The sequence below is a fragment of the Lathamus discolor genome, chromosome 5, assembly GCF_037157495.1.
Source record: "Lathamus discolor isolate bLatDis1 chromosome 5, bLatDis1.hap1, whole genome shotgun sequence".
NCBI classification, from domain to species: Eukaryota; Metazoa; Chordata; class Aves; order Psittaciformes; family Psittacidae; genus Lathamus; species Lathamus discolor.
The window spans coordinates 11032809-11050461 of NC_088888.1; the positions used below are offsets into that span (position 1 = coordinate 11032809).

Below are 17653 nucleotides of genomic sequence, written 5' to 3' on the forward strand. Positions count from 1 at the left end.
CTTTGCATCCTACTTTATCATCCGTTGACAGTATAAAGCTGTATGTAGCGTGTACCTACTCTAAAGCTACAAATACTTTTTCACTTCCCACACAGATACAGTCAGACAGGAGGACACCCCTTGTCTTTATCAGCTTGTGCTCTCAGCTGTCCCCTCACACATGCCAGCACAAGGATGGCTTGTCCCCAGGTCGGATGCTGGCAAGACAAACACTTTTGGCAGGAATGCCATTTGTGCAGCACAGACAGCGCTTCTGCTCCTCCAACACAGGCACTGCCAGCCCGCAAAGCTGCCACCCCTCCAAAACCAACTCACAGCTTCGGGGAGCAAAGGAGAGTTGTAGCCTGCACCTCCAGAGCCCATGGCTCTAGCACAAGGTGCATGCTGCTGCAGAGCGGGAGACAGATTCATGTCATTCACGTCCGTTCTCCCAGCACACCCCCCCCGGCTCCTTAGCTGATGGAAGCAGGAGGATGGCATGGCCTTGATGCACAGGTCCCAGATTCAAGGCCTGAGCCCATCCCCAACAGCTGGCTCGGGCAGAAGGGTCCAGCAAAGGCTGTGGTGGGAAAGCACAGCAGGGAGAAGTATTTCTTCCCCTTCACTGCTGTGTTCACAGGCAAAAGGCGCAACAGCAGCTGGAGCCTCACCACTTTCCCCAGTGCTGGGTATTAACAGGCCAATAAAACGTGCCCTTGTGCCATGTCCTGGTGCTATATTGGGAGCAACCTTAATCACAGCTGCAGGGAAATGAGATTACAGCAGGAGGCAGCTGCTCTAAGCTGCTGTGCTCGGATCCCCTCACACGTGGCTGCTGCTGTCATCTGCCTGTGTGTCACATCGCTGTCCACACCGCCAGCGCTGCTCTGTAAAGCAGAAGGGTGCCCGATAAAAGGGGACAATGAGCAGAGCAGCTGTGAAGCACAAAGTGGCTGCTGCGATGTGCCTTCCCCTGCTCTGGTCCTCCTGCTCAGCCTAGAGCACTACAAGGGAAAGACTTGTTTCATTCAGTCCCTTGCCTGCTTTGAATTTAAAGCCTAATGAAAAGGTGGGCTAAGGTGATCTCTGTGCGCTGCGAACTGGAATGAGAACACAGTGCTGGGGAGGCAGGAGATGGTGAGGAGTTTGAGCTCTCTGCTTTGGACATGTTGCACCTTGCAGACCCTGTTCCAGTTCCAGAAGAAGCAATTAAAGCACAGGTTTTGGCACATAGGGATGACCCATGGAGCCATCTGTGGCGGCTAAAAAGCAAAGTCTCCAGACAGGCAACCAAGAGCTAAATGCCTTGAGAAGAGATAAACTGAGGCACCACTGAAGGTAGGGCATGGGTTCAGCTGAGAGAAGCCAGGGGAGCAGGAACCAAGTGTGCTTAACCTGACCCTCAAGATATCCTCAATGAGGGTGGCAGCTCCAAGCAACCCAGAGGAGAGATGCGAGCAGTATGCACCAGGCTTGGCCTTAGCTTGGCAAAATACCTTTAGCACTTCTTTCTGCTCTGCAAGTCCTTCTGCCATTACTCATCAACTCATCTACAGGGAATTAAGTAAATTTAAGAAGTAAAACACCTACAATGTTCTCCTCCTAACCCAAACACACTTGCTTTTGTTTTGCCTGAAGTCTCCAGCCCCCTCTGGCCACCCAGTCAATAACACCAAAGGCAACAGCGATGCTCCCCTAACCAGAGTCCTGCACCCCCTCAAGACTAAGCTACCAGAAAAAGCAGGGCTCAGTATAAGTGCCCCCAAAACAAGCTGCTGCTGGGTCAGCTCCTGCTGTCTGTCACCAACCCAGGACTGACCAGGGCCAGCAGGATCCCAGCTGCCCTTACCTGTGTTCTAAGGAGAGGTGAGACACACTGCCCTCAATGGGCATCAGCTTTGAGCAGGGCACACTTCTGCTCTCAGGATGATGGGCAGGATGGGATCTGCCCTGCTGCTGTGCAGACCTGCACTTCTTTGTTGCAGTGTTAACCTGCCTAGCTTCCCTTTGTCACAACATCCTGGGCAGCATCATGCCCTGCAGCACAGCCATTACATGTTTGGTCAGGACCAGCCTCCCTGGGCATAGCACCAGTAAGGCAAACATCACACTACATAGGATGGGCTATAACCACAAGCAAGGGGCACAATGCCTGCTGATACAGGGCACCAGACAAGCTGCCTGGATGGAGCTTTCGTGGAGGGCAGGCTGCCCTGTCACTGTTCATCTCCCAGGAGCAGCTTGGGCTGGCTGCTGTCAGAGATGAATGATGCGCAGACATGGACAGCGGGTCTGGCACTGTGCAGCAGTCCCTCTCCTCCTATCTAGTTCCCTTCTTGAATGCTTTCTTTGGGCCACTGATCCAGTGCTCCACTCCTAGTTTTGCTCTGAGCTACCCCACTCAGAGGAGCAGATGCTTTGAGTCAGTGCGGTGGCAAGACACCCACCCACAGAGAGAAAGCACGAAGGAACGAGATCCTACTGCATAACGAGATATGAATAAATAAAATATGCTAGAGGGAAAAGGCATGTGAAGGAAACAACAGTGCCAGGCAGCGGATGGGTTACTGCAAGGCAGCAGCATCTGTTCTCTTGGATGACTGACAGCATCGCTGCGTGTGTTAAGACACAAGATCCTTCCTTCCTTGCTAGCCATACTCCCCAGAGGTGTGAGCTATTAAAACCAGGTTCTAATCTGTCTCCCTGACATAAAGTGCCTCCCCCTTCTTTCATGGATACAGGCTGTTGCTCTGACCTGCAGCATCGCTAGGACTTCAAAGAGAGAACAGCCCCGCCTGATCCAGCTCTGCTTGACATGGGGGACAGGGGACAGGCTTGTTACCTCTTTCATGTGCCCTTTCAAGTCTGCATGCAGGAGATTTCTTAATGCCCATCTTGGCCTGTGACAATGGGCAGAGGAGGCTGAATTTAGCCTAGCTCTTAACCTTTTTGTTTTCATGCAGAAAAGTGATAGCGTGAAGGAGAGCCTGGCAGTGCTCAGCCATCTAGTGATACAGGAATGGAAAAATAGCCATGTTACTTTGCTTGCAGCATGCCAATGGAGCTCCTGTTGCAGGCACTCTGCAAATTCAGGGAGGCACTGATGTCTCAGTTCATAGTTTCCAAATGCTGTTGTCAGACAATGGAATAAGACACGTCTTTGCTTTATTAATGAGAAAAATAAGATCAGGAAGGAACAGGAGGGTGCATTTGGTGTTCTCATGTGTTGGTAATACCAAAGCTGAAAACTCTGCGATTTACACATAGAAAAATCAAAGCAGTATGGAAAGCAGAGAGTATAAACAATTGCTCACTTCCCATCAGCCATGGGTCCCTTACTCACCTGATAGCATAACTTATGAGTGTAAGTGAGAGAAACCATGCAGAGCATTCAAGGTGAAGTCCAAAATGACCTTGTGTCCAGCTGGCATGACTCAGGAAGAGAAGCCAGCACTGCAAGGCATATGAGGAAGAAAAGTGACTCACCGAAGTTCTCCCCACCCCAGATGTCCATGGCACTGTCGTACTTCCCCAGGTGGTTGAAATAGGCTTTGTCAATCACAAACAGCCCCCCAGCAATGATGGGAGTCCTGTAGAATACGTAAGGAAGAGGGGACGCACACTCAAACACTGCTGCGGCACCTGGGTGCACAGAAGCAGCCTTCCAGTTCCACCACTGGGACATTACCCAGGCACCTCCTTCTCACCAGAGAAGGACAACACCCCTCGAAAAGCATCCGAGCCTTTCTTTCAGCTGCCTTGGTATTTCACCGTCAATCATAAATTGCCCGGCACTTAATGACTGGCTAATGCACCCGTCAGCACAACTCCTACAAGCCCCAAGTTCACAGCCCTGATTGTAGGCTTCAGCATCACAAATGCACTTAGTGCTCGGGGGGGTTACTCACTCAAACGGGCTTTTTTGCCTGGAGCCAGCCTATTAAGAGCACCATTCCACTGGGGAGGGGAAGGCAGAGCCAGTTCAGAAGGGCTTTTTAAAAGCCATCACTGGCTGTGTGATCTTTATTTCAAAACAGGGTTATTTTTCATTCTTTGGATTAGCCAAGAAAACTGCACAGAGAAGGTCCATGGAGGAGGGGAGGGCAGACCCAGAAGATGTCTTGAGGCTTGCCATCCAGCACAAGTCTCTCCATGCTGGCAGACAGTGTGGATGCCTTAGCACAGGCTTGGGAGGAGCTGGGGTGACTGCTGCATCCAGGCTAGTCTCCACAGTGCCCTCCATGGCAGGACAACCAGGACAGCAAGAAAAGCCTTTGGGAAGCTAGTGACAGCTCGTGTCACTTCCAGGAGAAGCAGTGCTGGACTAGACATTCACATTTGTATCAAGGGGGGTGAGGACACTGCCTTATTTTTAAGTGATGGTTGAGCTGAGAGAAGCAGGAGTGTAGAGCACTGGGCTTTTCCCTAATCATATTCAGCAAACCATAAGCAGACTCCTTCTACCTCTGTAGCACCCTCAGGCTCCAGTTTTGGGAGGTGAAGCTGTACTGAAAAACCCAAGCTATCCAGGAGCTTGCTATAGGTATTAGAAGTTCAGAGCTGTCCTGGAAGGAGTATCACACTGCTATGGTGCATGGTGACAGACATGAGGTGTCAGAGGAGATGCCTGTTCCTGTTCCAGGTGCCTCCTTCCCCCTCTTGACTTACTTAATGGGTTCGGTGGGATCAAGTCGTTTGGCTTTCTGCTCTGGGGAAAGCTGCTCCCATTTGAAATGCAGACTCCAGTCAAAACCTAAAACCACAGTAAAGAAGTACCATGGGGAAATTAGAAATGGGCATGAATTAGGAAGCAATGCAGGCTGCAGAAGCCATGTTTGATGGAGTATTTTCCCCACTTTCAAATTACTTAAGCCATGGAGATGCAGCTCTTGGGAGAAGAGTCCAATGACTAATATATTTTACTACTGCATATGAACCAGAAACAACATATTGCATTACAATTGCAAAGTCAAGCACTCCAAAGGCAGGAAAAGTCAGAATTAAAGCTCACTTTGTTCCCTTGTGCACACAGATACATGCTCTGATGGCTATTGTGTACTACAAATAGCACAGGCATACTAATAAGCACTAAAGTTGCATCCTCCATTTGTTGCCTAGACATCGCCCATCTCCTCCTGTCAGCAGCCTGCCTTTCAGTGCTGCCAAGGGTGACTTCTAGACGACCCTTGTTTCCTGCTTGACCGCCTTACCCACTGTAGCAAAGACCATTCCTTACCTGTCTCTAAAATAGCCTGAAAACAGCCAGCGGGGAGCACTGAGGAGTGCTAATGTGCTTTTTACTAGATAGCAAGAGGCAGTCATGCTCCTTGGGCCAGTGCATGTTCACACCATGGCATGGATGCCTACAGGGTCTGCCTGCAGGGCATCCATTCACATGGCTTGGACTTACCTCCTCTGAGGTCCGAGGAAGCCGCCACATAGGCAAAAGTGTCCAAGTTGATGATGTCAATAACAGGGCTGACCACTCGGGTGGGATCCTGGAAAGCAGAGGACGACCCATGACTTCAGATCAGACCACTCAAATTGGTCCAGGGATTCTCTAAACTCCTGGGGACACCAGGTGGCTGGAAATGTTGCTGTCATTCTGGTTTATCAGGGCCACGTGCACGTCACTAACTCCTCTTCCTCAGCCATCATACCCATTCAACCAAGGAATTAATGGCAGCAGCACCAAGAGGTAGAGGTGTTGCTGGGAACCAGGGGCATGATGGCAAGAGACATGGGGAAGGCAGGCACTGTCCCTTCTGGGAAAGAGGACTGCATGCTGCTGGGCTGCTGAGCCAGCATCTCTCGCTGACTTTGGCTTCACCCACAGCCTCTCCCTGTGCAGGCTGTGCATGTACTTGGAGCCCGACTCAGCTGGATACAAAGCTCCTTCTATCTTCTGCAAATTCAGCAATGTATTCCCCTTTTGCCTCCCTTAAATACGTTTTATTGGATTTCACAAGTCAGGCGACAAACAAGCAGTGGAACCAACAGAGGAAAACCATAGGCAGGCAAGCATCTCAAATACAGCTATTTCTTAAATGTACAAACTGTGGGGATACAGATAGAGTTTTGCCAGTGGTGCGAAAGGGTTAAACAAAAGACCTGAATTATTTAAAAGAGTTGGTGGTGATTTAATGAACATCTTGTTATGGGCAAAGAGATTATACAAACAGTTATGAACAAAAAGATCTACGGGAGGAAGAGACTCTGACAGCTTTCACTGGTCTCTTATCTCCCTTTTTCCTTTCAAAAACCCCGAACTCCAATTATAGCTCATACTTCAAGCTTTCACCCTTGCCAGATCAAATTGTTTTTCACAGCCATGCAAAGGAAAGAATCTGAGCACCACAGGCTTGCTCTCTCCCTCAGAAAACACTTTGGTTTAGAAACTGTCCTAATAAGGAAGTATTCAACTGCAGCTGTAGGAAGAAGCAACCGAAGGCCATGAGCTGGGAGCTGGACTGGAGCTCAGGTTTTCCAAATAAACATGACAAATAGTTGGTACTTCCAAAACCAACCTCATGTTTGTTAACATGAAGGTCTCAACATGACTTTCTGCAGGTCAAACTTCTGACTGAAAGGGCAAGGTCTGCAGTACCTACATCCTGCATGGGGAAATTCAAGTCATGCCCAAGTGCAATGAGCCTTTCAAACCCTCCATAGCTGCTGCACAGTTCCCCCCCCCCCCCCCCCCCCCCCAGTATAGCCAAGCATCCTTTAGTTGCCTGAGGGAAAGGGAAAGGTTTTAAGCAAAGCATCTGCTTTGCTCGCTGAACACTGCAGGGAAAGGTTCATACCTACTCATTTAAAACTTGTCCCTCAAGCATCTTGCATTCCTGTGTATTGCATGGCACACCTTCATGAAAGAAAACCCTCTTTACATCTCAGCTGACAGCATTACTACAAAACGCTAGCCTTCAGCAGTGCAGCCTTCCCCTGCCTCACTTTACCTGCCACATCCTGAGCACATTTATGCTTATTCAGCCTCCATGAAGGTCTCTGTGACCCTGTAAAGAGAAGCCCAGCATGCTCAAGAGCACAGCATTGCTGCTATGATTTATTTTGGGTTGAGCACCAGATCTCATTATAGGCAGCTTCACCCTTACAGATTTTTTTATACCCTGCCATGCCAGGGCATGTTACTACTAACAACACCCAAATCTTCAATCCTCTTTCACATGAAACTCTAAAAAACCTGAGAATTCGCTTTTCCAGTACACTTCTCCAACAAATCAAATCATGGAACTAAATGAACAGGATCAAACTCTGAAAGTGATCCTGAACACAACAGATACATTTCAGCCTTGGAAAAGAGCCTTGACTCCAGTTTGCCTCCCAACCTCTATATTATGACCTCGTAATGGTCAACAGAAAGGGCTAAGGTTGCTTCTCTGGCCCCACAGAAGCATTAGGTAAAGTGAGAGGGTCAGGCTGCCTCTCACCTGCTGCAGGGGAGTGTTTGGCGTGCTTGAGCTGGAAGTGGGGGTTCATTCACTGGTTCATCCTATTGCCATTTGCAAATGCTGTTTTGGGGTGAGCTCGTTGAGTCATATTGCAGAACCACCTTGGGCTGCGTAATTACATTTTCTGAAGAGTTATTCAGTGGAAATACGCCGTTAATGGCTTTATTTGCTGCATAAGTAAAAACAAGAGCCTGTGCCCACGCACTCACAATCATACACTTGCAAACATGCTGGTGCAAAACACCCACTGTCACTGCTGCTCCCTGGAACATGCACATTCCAAGAACATGGGTCTGAGATGCTCTCTCTTCCACCACATGCCATCACTTGTCTTACGCTTTCTAGTCCTGCTTGTTTCCAAATCCATAAGCTTGGCATGTGCTGCCTAAACCCAAAACGTGAGCGTCAGACCGGGGGGGATGCCATTGGCTGGTGGGAAAGTTCAGCATGGGGCTTGAGGGGCACCTTCACATGGGTGCATTGTGGCACACACAGGCTCTGGGGTTTTCCACCATGGAAAGCTGCAGGAAGAGCTGCTCTGGCTGTGCAAATGAAAGAGAAGTGATGCTCATGGTGCTGGTGAAAGTGTTGGGTGTGCTTCGAGGCACTCACTGCTCCTTTGCTTGAAACTTAAATCGCATTAGCTCAAAGCAGACTGTCCCCAGGAGTAACGCAGTAAGAAAATGCTCTTTCTAGGCAGCTGATGCTCACCGCAGCAGTGGGACAGGAAAGCCATCTCTTTAGCACAGCCTGAAGGTGGCAGCAGTAACATTTCATACACTTCATTGATCAATGTTTTAACCCAGATGGAAGAGCTGGGTATGATGGGCCTGGGAAGAAGGAAACGGAGGAGTCTGCCCTTATCCTGCAGCTTTTGCAAGCAGTTAAAAAGCAAGCAAGCAGGACCCCCACTTGCTTTGCAAGTCCTTCGACGCTCTTCATAGTTAGTCTCCCTTGCTGCCTGAGGCGGCAAGACACTGGGCAGGGTGAAGGTGGCATGAGCAGCAGTGCAAGCTTACAGACTGCCTTGCTTCCAGACAGAGATTAATCACAGAAGAGCAAATGACAAGTTCACGGAGGTGATGTGTGCCTTGGATGCTATACAGACCATGATGCAGTGAAATTCCTACGGTGATTCTGCACATGGCATCCACATTCACCTACCCCCATGGACACTGAATGTGGGGCACAGTGCTGGAGCTGTGCATGAAAGCAGGTCTGCCTGTCCCCTTCCTGCTGACACCGCTGCCCTTCTGCCAAAACACATCAAAAGCTCTGCCTGAGAAAGAGGCAATTGCTTTGGATATTCCTCACTGACATACAGCAGGGCTTCAGCAGAGAATGAGAGAAGCCTGCCTTAGAAAAGCTCAGAACAACTGATACAGTGAAGTTTACTTGTGCATCCCACCTTGAGGCAGGCCAGCTACAAGGCTGGAGTGAGGTATCATAGCACATGTTCTCCTAATGCCACCGGAGCTGCAATCGATAGCGTGAAAGGGCCATTTTCACTATATCACCATCTATCAGCAACACTGTGGCCCGGCCTGCAGACCAAGGTTGGGACCTTTCCAGCTCTGGCTGCACTATGAGCATGAGAAGTACCAACTGCCCTCAACCACTGCAGAGGGACCTGAGTTAGTGCTGCATCCCACTTCCCCCTGTCCCATCGCAGCTGCACACAGGGGATGCACAACCCAGCCAGCACAGCTATCACATATGGAGGTGTGAAAAGCAGACACCTTGGATGAGGGGCACCATGAACATCAGATGAGCAGGTTTCTCCATGACCCACTGCCTTGGCTTCCCCTTGCTCCTCAGTTGACCTTGTATCAACATAATTCAGTAGTGCCAAAATTACTGAGTAGTAAATACTAGCAATCAGGAGCCAGAGGTGCAGCAAGAGTGGAGGAACAAGGCACAGCAAAGGCAGAGGATCATGTATCCATGCTATAGGCTAAAGACTTCATCCCCCGCACCATGCCAGCAGGTCACCGGCACAGAGCTCCCTCTGACTTAAGTGATAAGGCACCCAGGGCCCACATGCACAGATCTGGAGAGAGAGTTGCCGGTGGCGAAAGGCGAATGTCATTGTCTGCTCTGAAATCATCAGAGTTTAAATCCTATTAAATCAATTTATTAGTGCTTAATTTGCATGAAATTAAATTCAGCCCCTATTCAAGGAGCCGTCACTCCCTTAAATCATCAGCACTGAGCATTTTATATGAGCCTAATTAAAAACGCTGCGGGAGCACTGCTGATGTATTCCCCTTTCGCCACTCAACATGTGCCTGCTGGTTAGAGACCTACTGCACCTTGTCCGGCCAGCTCTCCCTGCTGCGGAGATGGTCCCACCTGGGTGCTGTAGGAAGACCAGAAAAGGCCACTTCGCACCCTAAAAGCTCATTATTTCCTTACTCAGATGCCTACATGCAGTTGGTTTATGGCTGAGTGGTCATGCCCATTAAGAGGGAAGAGGAGGTGGACATCAGTGATGCGCCCCTGCGTGTGGCCCTGGTCTCTCAGGATCACTCACCTCTTTGATCCTCTGCAACAGAGGGAGCAGCCAGTCCTTATTCACCTCACAGTGACTGTCGAGGAAGGTCAGGACTCCTGCTTGTGCCACATCTGCCCCTCGGATTCGGGATCGGATCAGACCTGTTCAGGAAGACACTATGTCAGCTGTCACCCAGATAGCTGGGCAACATCCCTGGGTGCCTCCAGCATGGTCTTCTGCACTCATGCATCTCCTGGGTTTTGACCCATCTAAATCCCATTCAGATAAAACATGGCTTAGGTTTATTACCTCCTTCCTGGCACTGCAAGGCATGCCAGCCATTTCCCAAGGTCACCAAAGAAAACAAAGGGCTCCACCAAGGGCTCACCATAATGATTTATGGCATTTACACCAATCCTTAATTTGTACAATTATTTCTGCTGTCGCCTTCTGGGGCAAAACACGACCCAAAATGCTTTCATGACCCCATGCAGGTAATAAATCCAACATGCAAGTCTGTGGGGAATGGGCCAGGGGAGTCAAGAGTGGGATCACCTCATGCCAGAATTAGGCTTTTCCCTACTGCACCCCTCTCAATGTCTCTGTGACCCCCAGAACTCTCTTCCACCCTGGGGGTACTGATGATGTACAGCTCAATGGGAACACATTTTCCACCAAGGAAGAGGGTTGGCTCTCAAGGTGCTAAGAGTCTGCTTGTCTTGTCAGGGCCCTAATGGTGAATTCAGAGTCCTTTGGAGCTGGAGATGGATTGCTGTGTGTATTTGTGAGAGAGAGAAATGAACCAAGGGAGGTCATGGAAAACAGCTGCATACATGGGTTTCACACAAGACTCTTTGGCAAGACCACTGCTCTTAGAGATGCTCTGTTCCTATTTATACAGGAATAAACTGGCTTTCCAACACTCCTGCTACTTGCTGCCAATGCTCAAGTGAACCGCAACATAGGAAAGGAGATTGTCCATTGGGAAACAAAAGGACATGCCGGTTGTTCAAGGGGAGCAGAGCTTCTTGATGAAGGACAACAGTGGTAATACAAGGGGAGATGGGGATAGATACAGAGAGACAGAAGAGTTTCAGGGAGCAGCCTCACATCAGGTCTATGCAGAAGGAGGTTGCTGACTTTCATATTAAAGTTCCCTAGAGGAAAAGGGTCAAGGAACAGCCCCTGAGCAGGAGGGAGAGGGACAGGAGAACAGAGCCTGGATGTCCCATATCTCTCAATGCAACTTCTAAGATGTTGTGAGTAGGCACGATCTGTTGCACCCACCTCAGCCCTCCCCAGATTCTGTCAGGTCCCGAGGGGTACAGCTTTAGTGGTGTATTAAGTGAGATAAGCCCTCCAGGCTGGGCTACTCAAAACACAGGAGAGAAAGGTGAGAAGGAGGTGCAGGTCTATGAAGACTTCTCTTACCCTTCTGCCAAAGCAGGTGTATCTCTTACATTGAGGGTGATGCCACCCTGATCCCAGACCTGCAGACCTGAAACCTTCTGCAGAGAGAATCCAGAGACGAACCCTTCCTGCTCCTCAGTATCCCTGACCCAACACACACCTGGGCTCCCACCTTTGATTTTCAGCATGGAAAAACTTCTTTGACTTTGGTTTTGTTTTGTTTTCCTAATGCCTCAAAGGAGGACTTGAAAACACCCATTCAGACTATGGGCAGCTGGAAAATGCTGCCAGCAGCAGCCCAGCAGGACACACATTCGTCCTCCATAGAGCCCTTCTTAATCTTTCAAATATAATTAGTTATTAAAAAAAAAACCCAAAACCCAAAATCCAAAACCCAACAAAAAAAGCCACAGAAGCAGCAGGAGCAGATCTCATCTCCTTCATCGGAGCAAACATCTTTAAGCATAAGACCCGGGGCTTCGTTTTGCCTGTTCTAATTTTCTGGCTAATAAGCTACATCTGAGCCCCACTGGATATCTTAATATCCCATCTTTTCCAGTGAAAGAGGGGGGGGGGGATCCATTTCAAACCTCAGCCCTTTTTCACATTTTCTTTTATCAGCCCCCTGCGTGTTGCAGGAGTCACTAACCACCCTTGTCGCCCATTCCATGCAGGTCCCCCATGGCTCCATCCCCTTCCCACCTCCTGAAAACTGTGTTTCCCAGCTGGGTGGTGGGCAAACAGCTCTTACCTTCTCGCCGTCCATTCCGCAAGCACTTCACCTTGGGGAGCTTGCACAACAAGCGGCAGTCATCAGCTTGGGAAACACAAAGGGAGCACATGTCACCCTCAGCCTTCGCGGTGGCTCTGCCAGCAGAAATGGTCCTAGGGGAGATTGGCAGCAGGGAGAGGACCCCATCCCACACTGGCTGATGGCACTGCTGGGGCACAACCGCCTTACCCCTCAGCTCATGCTATGTAAATCAGCACTGGCACAGCAGCAGTTTTCATTAAACTAGAGAAAACCCAGCAGATTCACCGAATTACTCTGTAAAATCAGCGTAGAAGAGCTTTGGTTGGGGTCGGAATTTGACTTTTTGCACATTAATGCAAATCATTATTTTTAGTAGCTGCAAAGCAATGCAAAGCTGTGTGATACATGTCTGCCTCCTGGGACAGGAGCTTCCTGAGGTGGCCTGTGAGCACTCAGTGAGGAGAAAGGGATGGTCAAAGAGAGCTCTGTGTGTGGACTGGGGGCTCGGCACGCCCTGGGCAGCAGGTCCACGGGGCAGAAAGGCCCAATAACTACTCACACCCGAGCTAGTTCGGTCCTGCAATCCTAGACGCAGTTGCTGCCATTGCTCTTACTCTGGTGCCTCCTGCAGCCCCAGCATCCCTCCTCACCCGGATTTCTCCCAGCAAGTTGGAGGATGCCAGAGCTGGGTCTGTGGGTAGATGCACCCATCAGAGCCACCTCAACCTCCGCACACCCAAGCTGTGACCTCCACATCCCCATCATGCCTCCCACCACCCTTCTTCCTCAGCACCACAAACACACACGCATGTGTCCCTTCCCCTGTGCTCACCCCCTGTGCCCACACACACCTCCGAGCACTTTCATCCCCTCCAGCAGTCTTTGTGGATAAGAGACACCAGCGCATCCATATCCCTAACAACACAGGTACAGACCTATGTTGCTCTGTGCACATCAAAGGAGCAGAAGTGGCAGGGGCTGGCTACAGACCTAAAATGGAAATTTGCTGGGAATAGTGGGAACCCGCATGCAGAACATCTGCATCCCAACAAATAAAAGGTCAGCAGGCAGAGAGAAGTGCGAAACAAGACACAACTGGGTACGGTATAAAAGCACTGATTGCTTGGGTTGCGGGGAAAGAACTGACCATGTGTGAATAGCATATTATGCAAATACCTGTGTTTTATGTAAATACATGCAGAATAGATGCCAGCAGACTCTGGCTATCACAGGAAAGAAGATGTAAGACAGCTGAGAAGCACTGATTTTGATAGCCAAGGGGCTGCTCTAAGTTACATGAGACACAGGCTCCCTACTGGTGCCCTGGGATGAGTTTAAACCCAGCTCTGCTCCTTCTCCCCAGCACATGCCACCAATGAAAAGGGGGGCTGCACTCCCACAAACCTTTCTCCTTTCAGGAAGGCAAATGCTTTGTCTATTTAGCCAAATACCAGGTATTTACTCCCTTCACCCTTCAAAAAGCCAGCTCTGCTGTACACTAGGGCAGCTCAAACCCTCGCGCCTTCTCCTTTACTCCATTCTGCACCTTCCCAGACTTGCTTAGCCTGTCCCCCATGCACTGGAGTCACTCCAAAGCTCACCATAGTGATTGCAGCCCCTTCTCCTGGCTTCAGCACCTTCCCAGGGCGGTGCTGATGCTGAGAAGTGGGTCTCGTGTGAAATCTGTCCCTAATGCTCTCCAAGATAGTGCCAATTTATAACATCCAAGGGTAAAGCGTAACTCTTTTTTGCTTTCCCTTTTACACCTCTCCGGCTTTGTTTTCACGTTTCCTAGTAAATGACCGCATTTTGCAGCTTCTTGAAATGGAAGTGCCATGAACCGCTCAGCCTAGGTGTATTTTATCATCTTTTTTATACCTGAGAGGTCTTTTGAGCACTTACTCTCAAACACCTGGATCTTCCACTTGCCCACATCACTGGGCAAGGTCTTTAGCTGGGGTGATTCCCTGGAGCTTCAGATACTGACTTCTGCTGGAGATCAGACCTATTGATTTCAGTTGAGTGATGCTATTAACCAGGAGAGAATGGCAGGAGGACGTGGGATGTCTGTGGTGTACAGCGCTATTTATGTAACACTATCTCAGAAGTTGGCAACCCACGCAGGAAATCCTCTTTACATGGGTGAAAAGAGGGTGAAGAAGAAATCAAGAGTTGCTGGCCACCTACGTAAACGTATGCAGAACATACGCATACATCAGGAGGGTCAGACTACCATTATCCTGTGCAATCCCAGTGGGGTCAACCCAGAATTGCTCCTGGTTGCAGCTGAAAAACCAGACCAAGGATACTATGGCTGTGGTAGGATACAACAGTCAGGACTGGATCATGTCTACTGGGCATAAAAATCATTTGCCATGTGCTTTACTTGTGTTACTTTCATGAGAAGAGGTCTGATCGTTTGGAATTTGAATTCTCCGCATGGCAGTGCCAACCTTGCTCTCCACACCTACAGAGTGTTCCATTTGCTTCCATTTCAACAAACTCTCCCCCTTCTCTGCACAAATCCCACTCTCGCAGGCTCTTTCAGTTTGCCCCCTCACTCTTAAGATAGAAAGGGTCACTTACGATCGTCACTGAAGTCATCCACTAGTATGATTTCATGGACGAGGCGCACTGGGGTGCGGTTCAGCACACTAAAGAATGAAGAGAGAAAATCCATGACAGTGCTTGACCAACTCAACAACCCAGCCGAATGGGGTGGAAAAGCCTAAGAACTGATACCTGCCAAAGCACAGAAGACCAGGCTTGGATATCCAGAAAGGATATACTAGATAAGACCAAGAAACCAGCCCCCACCACCTCCCAGTAACCTACAGTGCCCGACTACCAGTTCCCTAAGACTGATCAAAGAGCCAAGTGCCCAGTAATAGCTGAGATTCCCCTTACTACTTTTGTGAGCAAAAGCAGAGCACCACATAAAGCCAGGAGACACTGGCTTTTCAGCAACACGCGCATCATTCCAAGTTTCCTAACAGGGCTAACAGCAAAGCTGCCGTCACCCCGCCACCTCTCCCGCAGCTAATGATATGGTGTCTGCCAACAGCAGGGCCAACACAGAGAAAATTACCCAGCTCAAACCCATCTTTACAGAGCTCACAGCTGTGGTTGGACAACTCCTGTTTTTATGTGTGAGCTGATTGTGTTTCAGACACTGCCCAGAGGATAAGAGCAGGGTTGGAGGCCATCTATTTAATGAAAGGGAGGATGTGGATCACAGCTCCCTCCAGATGGACAGACACCATGAAATGTGGCTGCAAGCTACAATCTTCCTTTAATTATGCCCCCAAGGGTGGGGGTTTTTATTATCATCATTATTAAAAAATCTAGAGCTGTTCTCCCCTCTTCTTGCATGGCGCAGAGGTCACCAGAATTACATGTGCTTGAAATCCTGCCCCAGCACCTAGCAAAGGGTCAAGGCTGATTTCTTGAAGCAGAAACCTCAGGGCAGCCCCAAAATCTCCCAAATGCTTGACCTGGGCTTTGGTAATGCCAGTTGGGTTGTACAGGCTTTTCCAGCCTTCGTCATGGAAGTGGTTCCTTTTTCACACAAGATTTAAAATACCCCCAAATTTCACATCTGAATCTGCTGTCTGGTCTGGGTTAGAAAAAACCTTCAAACCTGCCATTGGCATAAGAGGGCAGACACCCTGCAGGCCAGCCCTGAAGCCCCTAATACCTCCAGCTCCTTACGGACAGGTTTCCCTGAGTTTTCAGGCTCCCAGAGCCTGGAAGTCTGAGAAAACCACATCACTGGCTCAGACTCTGGTCAAGAGAGCTCCAAAGGGCAGTACCTCTGGAGGACCTGGATGCTCCGGAGGCACCAGCCCAGCAGGCAGGAACCAGGAGGGGTCTCGTGGCATCACCCCCAGATATCTCAAGCCATTCAGCCAAAGGGCTGCATAACTCCTATGAAACCTTCTTGATGGAAAGCCACAAGCCCACACAACCCTTGGAGTATCTGTGCCTATCACCAGGTACTTGCTGCCTGTGCTGGTGTACCCCCACCACATCAGTGCTGGAATTACAACCCTCCAGTGAAAAAGAGTTGAGCTGGATTTCTTTGGAAGGAGAGCAGGACATCCCATGGCAGACGATGGAAACCGATCCTCTCTCCAAGGTATTTTTTTCTTTGTTTGCTTATTTTGAATTCCCAGCAGAGATCTGAATAAAAGAGGATTTAACCTTAGACTAGAGTGGGTAAAGCTGGCAGCTGCCTTGTGGAGCTCCTCAAAAACCACTTCCAAGAATCACTTTGCCTGGAAACACAATCCCTGCCTCCTCCAGCTTCAGGATCTTGGCAAAAGCAGTGATTTTCCTCTATTTCGGGTGCCTTGCATGTTAAGGCTGGGGTGGGGAGGAAAAGAAAGCTGCTGTCCCCTAAGCAGCAACCATGGAGAGAGCCCTACATCCCAGAGCTGCTGTAGCGCCCCAGCATCACTAAGGCAGAGTTAGACAACGCTGCCTCCCCAACACCCGCCGCCTGCTCTAAGTATTCGGAAAAACAGCTGCACCCCCTGCTCCCGCTGAGGCACGCAGAACAATTTAGATGTGCTGTTCATACCTGCCAAGTGGTTTTTAATTATTATTATTAATAGGTTTGTTATTTTTAAAGAAAATCCCCGTATGCGAGAGCTGAGTTCAGCAAATTACTGCAGCTAAGCGTCAGTACGGAGAGACAGGAGAGCAATATCATGCTCAGTGGAATATTTAACAAGCGCTGATTGCCTGGAAACCCAACTTGGTGAAACCTGCAGGAAAGAAGCAGGCTTGTAAAAAAGCCAGCAAAATAAATAAATAACCCACTGAGAGCAGGAGCGGAGAGGCAGCGGGCAGCTTGAATATTCAAAGCCTGCCTCCACCTAGTCTCCCCTATAGATTCAGCTGCCAGAAGTGCAATGCAGGGCTTAACTCTACAAAAGGGAGGTGGTTACAAAGGGGCTGTATCTGCTTTTGCTGGTACCAGCAAGAATAACTCATCTAAACCCACCGCACTGGGCTGTAGACAGACCTGGGCTCTAAGCAGTTCTCGGTGCTTTAGAGGAATTCCCCTCATGGCACCTCTTACGGAAGAAACTCTGGCGTAGACGGTTTTCAAGGCGCTGGGCTGGGGAGATGTGCAGCCCAGCCTCAGCTCAGCTGCAGGCTCCTACTGTTCCCAGGTCAAGCAGTGTGCTGCCAGCTCTGTGCCTCTGCTTGCCACTCTGTAAACCAGGGATGATGTCCCCTGATGCCAAAGATGGCCTTCAGTGGGAGGCAGAGGGGTGACCAGAGCAAGGGAGAAAAAGTCAGCACACTGTTTGACAAGGAAAGGATGTCTCCACAGACTGCTCTGGCTCCATGAACCCCATTCTTCCATGGGGTTAATAATGGACACTACCACAGGTGATGCAGAATCCCCTGCAACTGTGAGCGAACTCCCCCTGTACCATTACAGCCCTCGTGAGGATGGTCCAAAGGCTGGGTCTACCACAGCTCTAAGGGACCCAATGTCCACTGTTTCCAGCGTGCTTTGAGCTCATTATA

General features: G+C 49.6%; 1 protein-coding gene across 3 annotated transcripts in view; it reads right to left on the minus strand.

The window, feature by feature from the left end:
- LOC136014752 (polypeptide N-acetylgalactosaminyltransferase 14-like) overlaps positions 1 to 17653 on the minus strand; it is a 134339-nt gene that overhangs the window by 14766 nt on the left and 101920 nt on the right. For all 3 annotated transcript variants that reach the window (XM_065679732.1, XM_065679735.1, XM_065679733.1), the window contains 6 exons: positions 14696 to 14763; positions 12107 to 12172; positions 9985 to 10106; positions 5390 to 5477; positions 4648 to 4732; positions 3466 to 3569 (listed from right to left, as the gene is read on the minus strand). In XM_065679732.1, coding sequence (XP_065535804.1) covers positions 3466 to 3569; positions 4648 to 4732; positions 5390 to 5477; positions 9985 to 10106; positions 12107 to 12172; positions 14696 to 14763 — 533 coding nt within the window. The remainder of the gene's footprint in view (positions 1 to 3465; positions 3570 to 4647; positions 4733 to 5389; positions 5478 to 9984; positions 10107 to 12106; positions 12173 to 14695; positions 14764 to 17653) is intronic.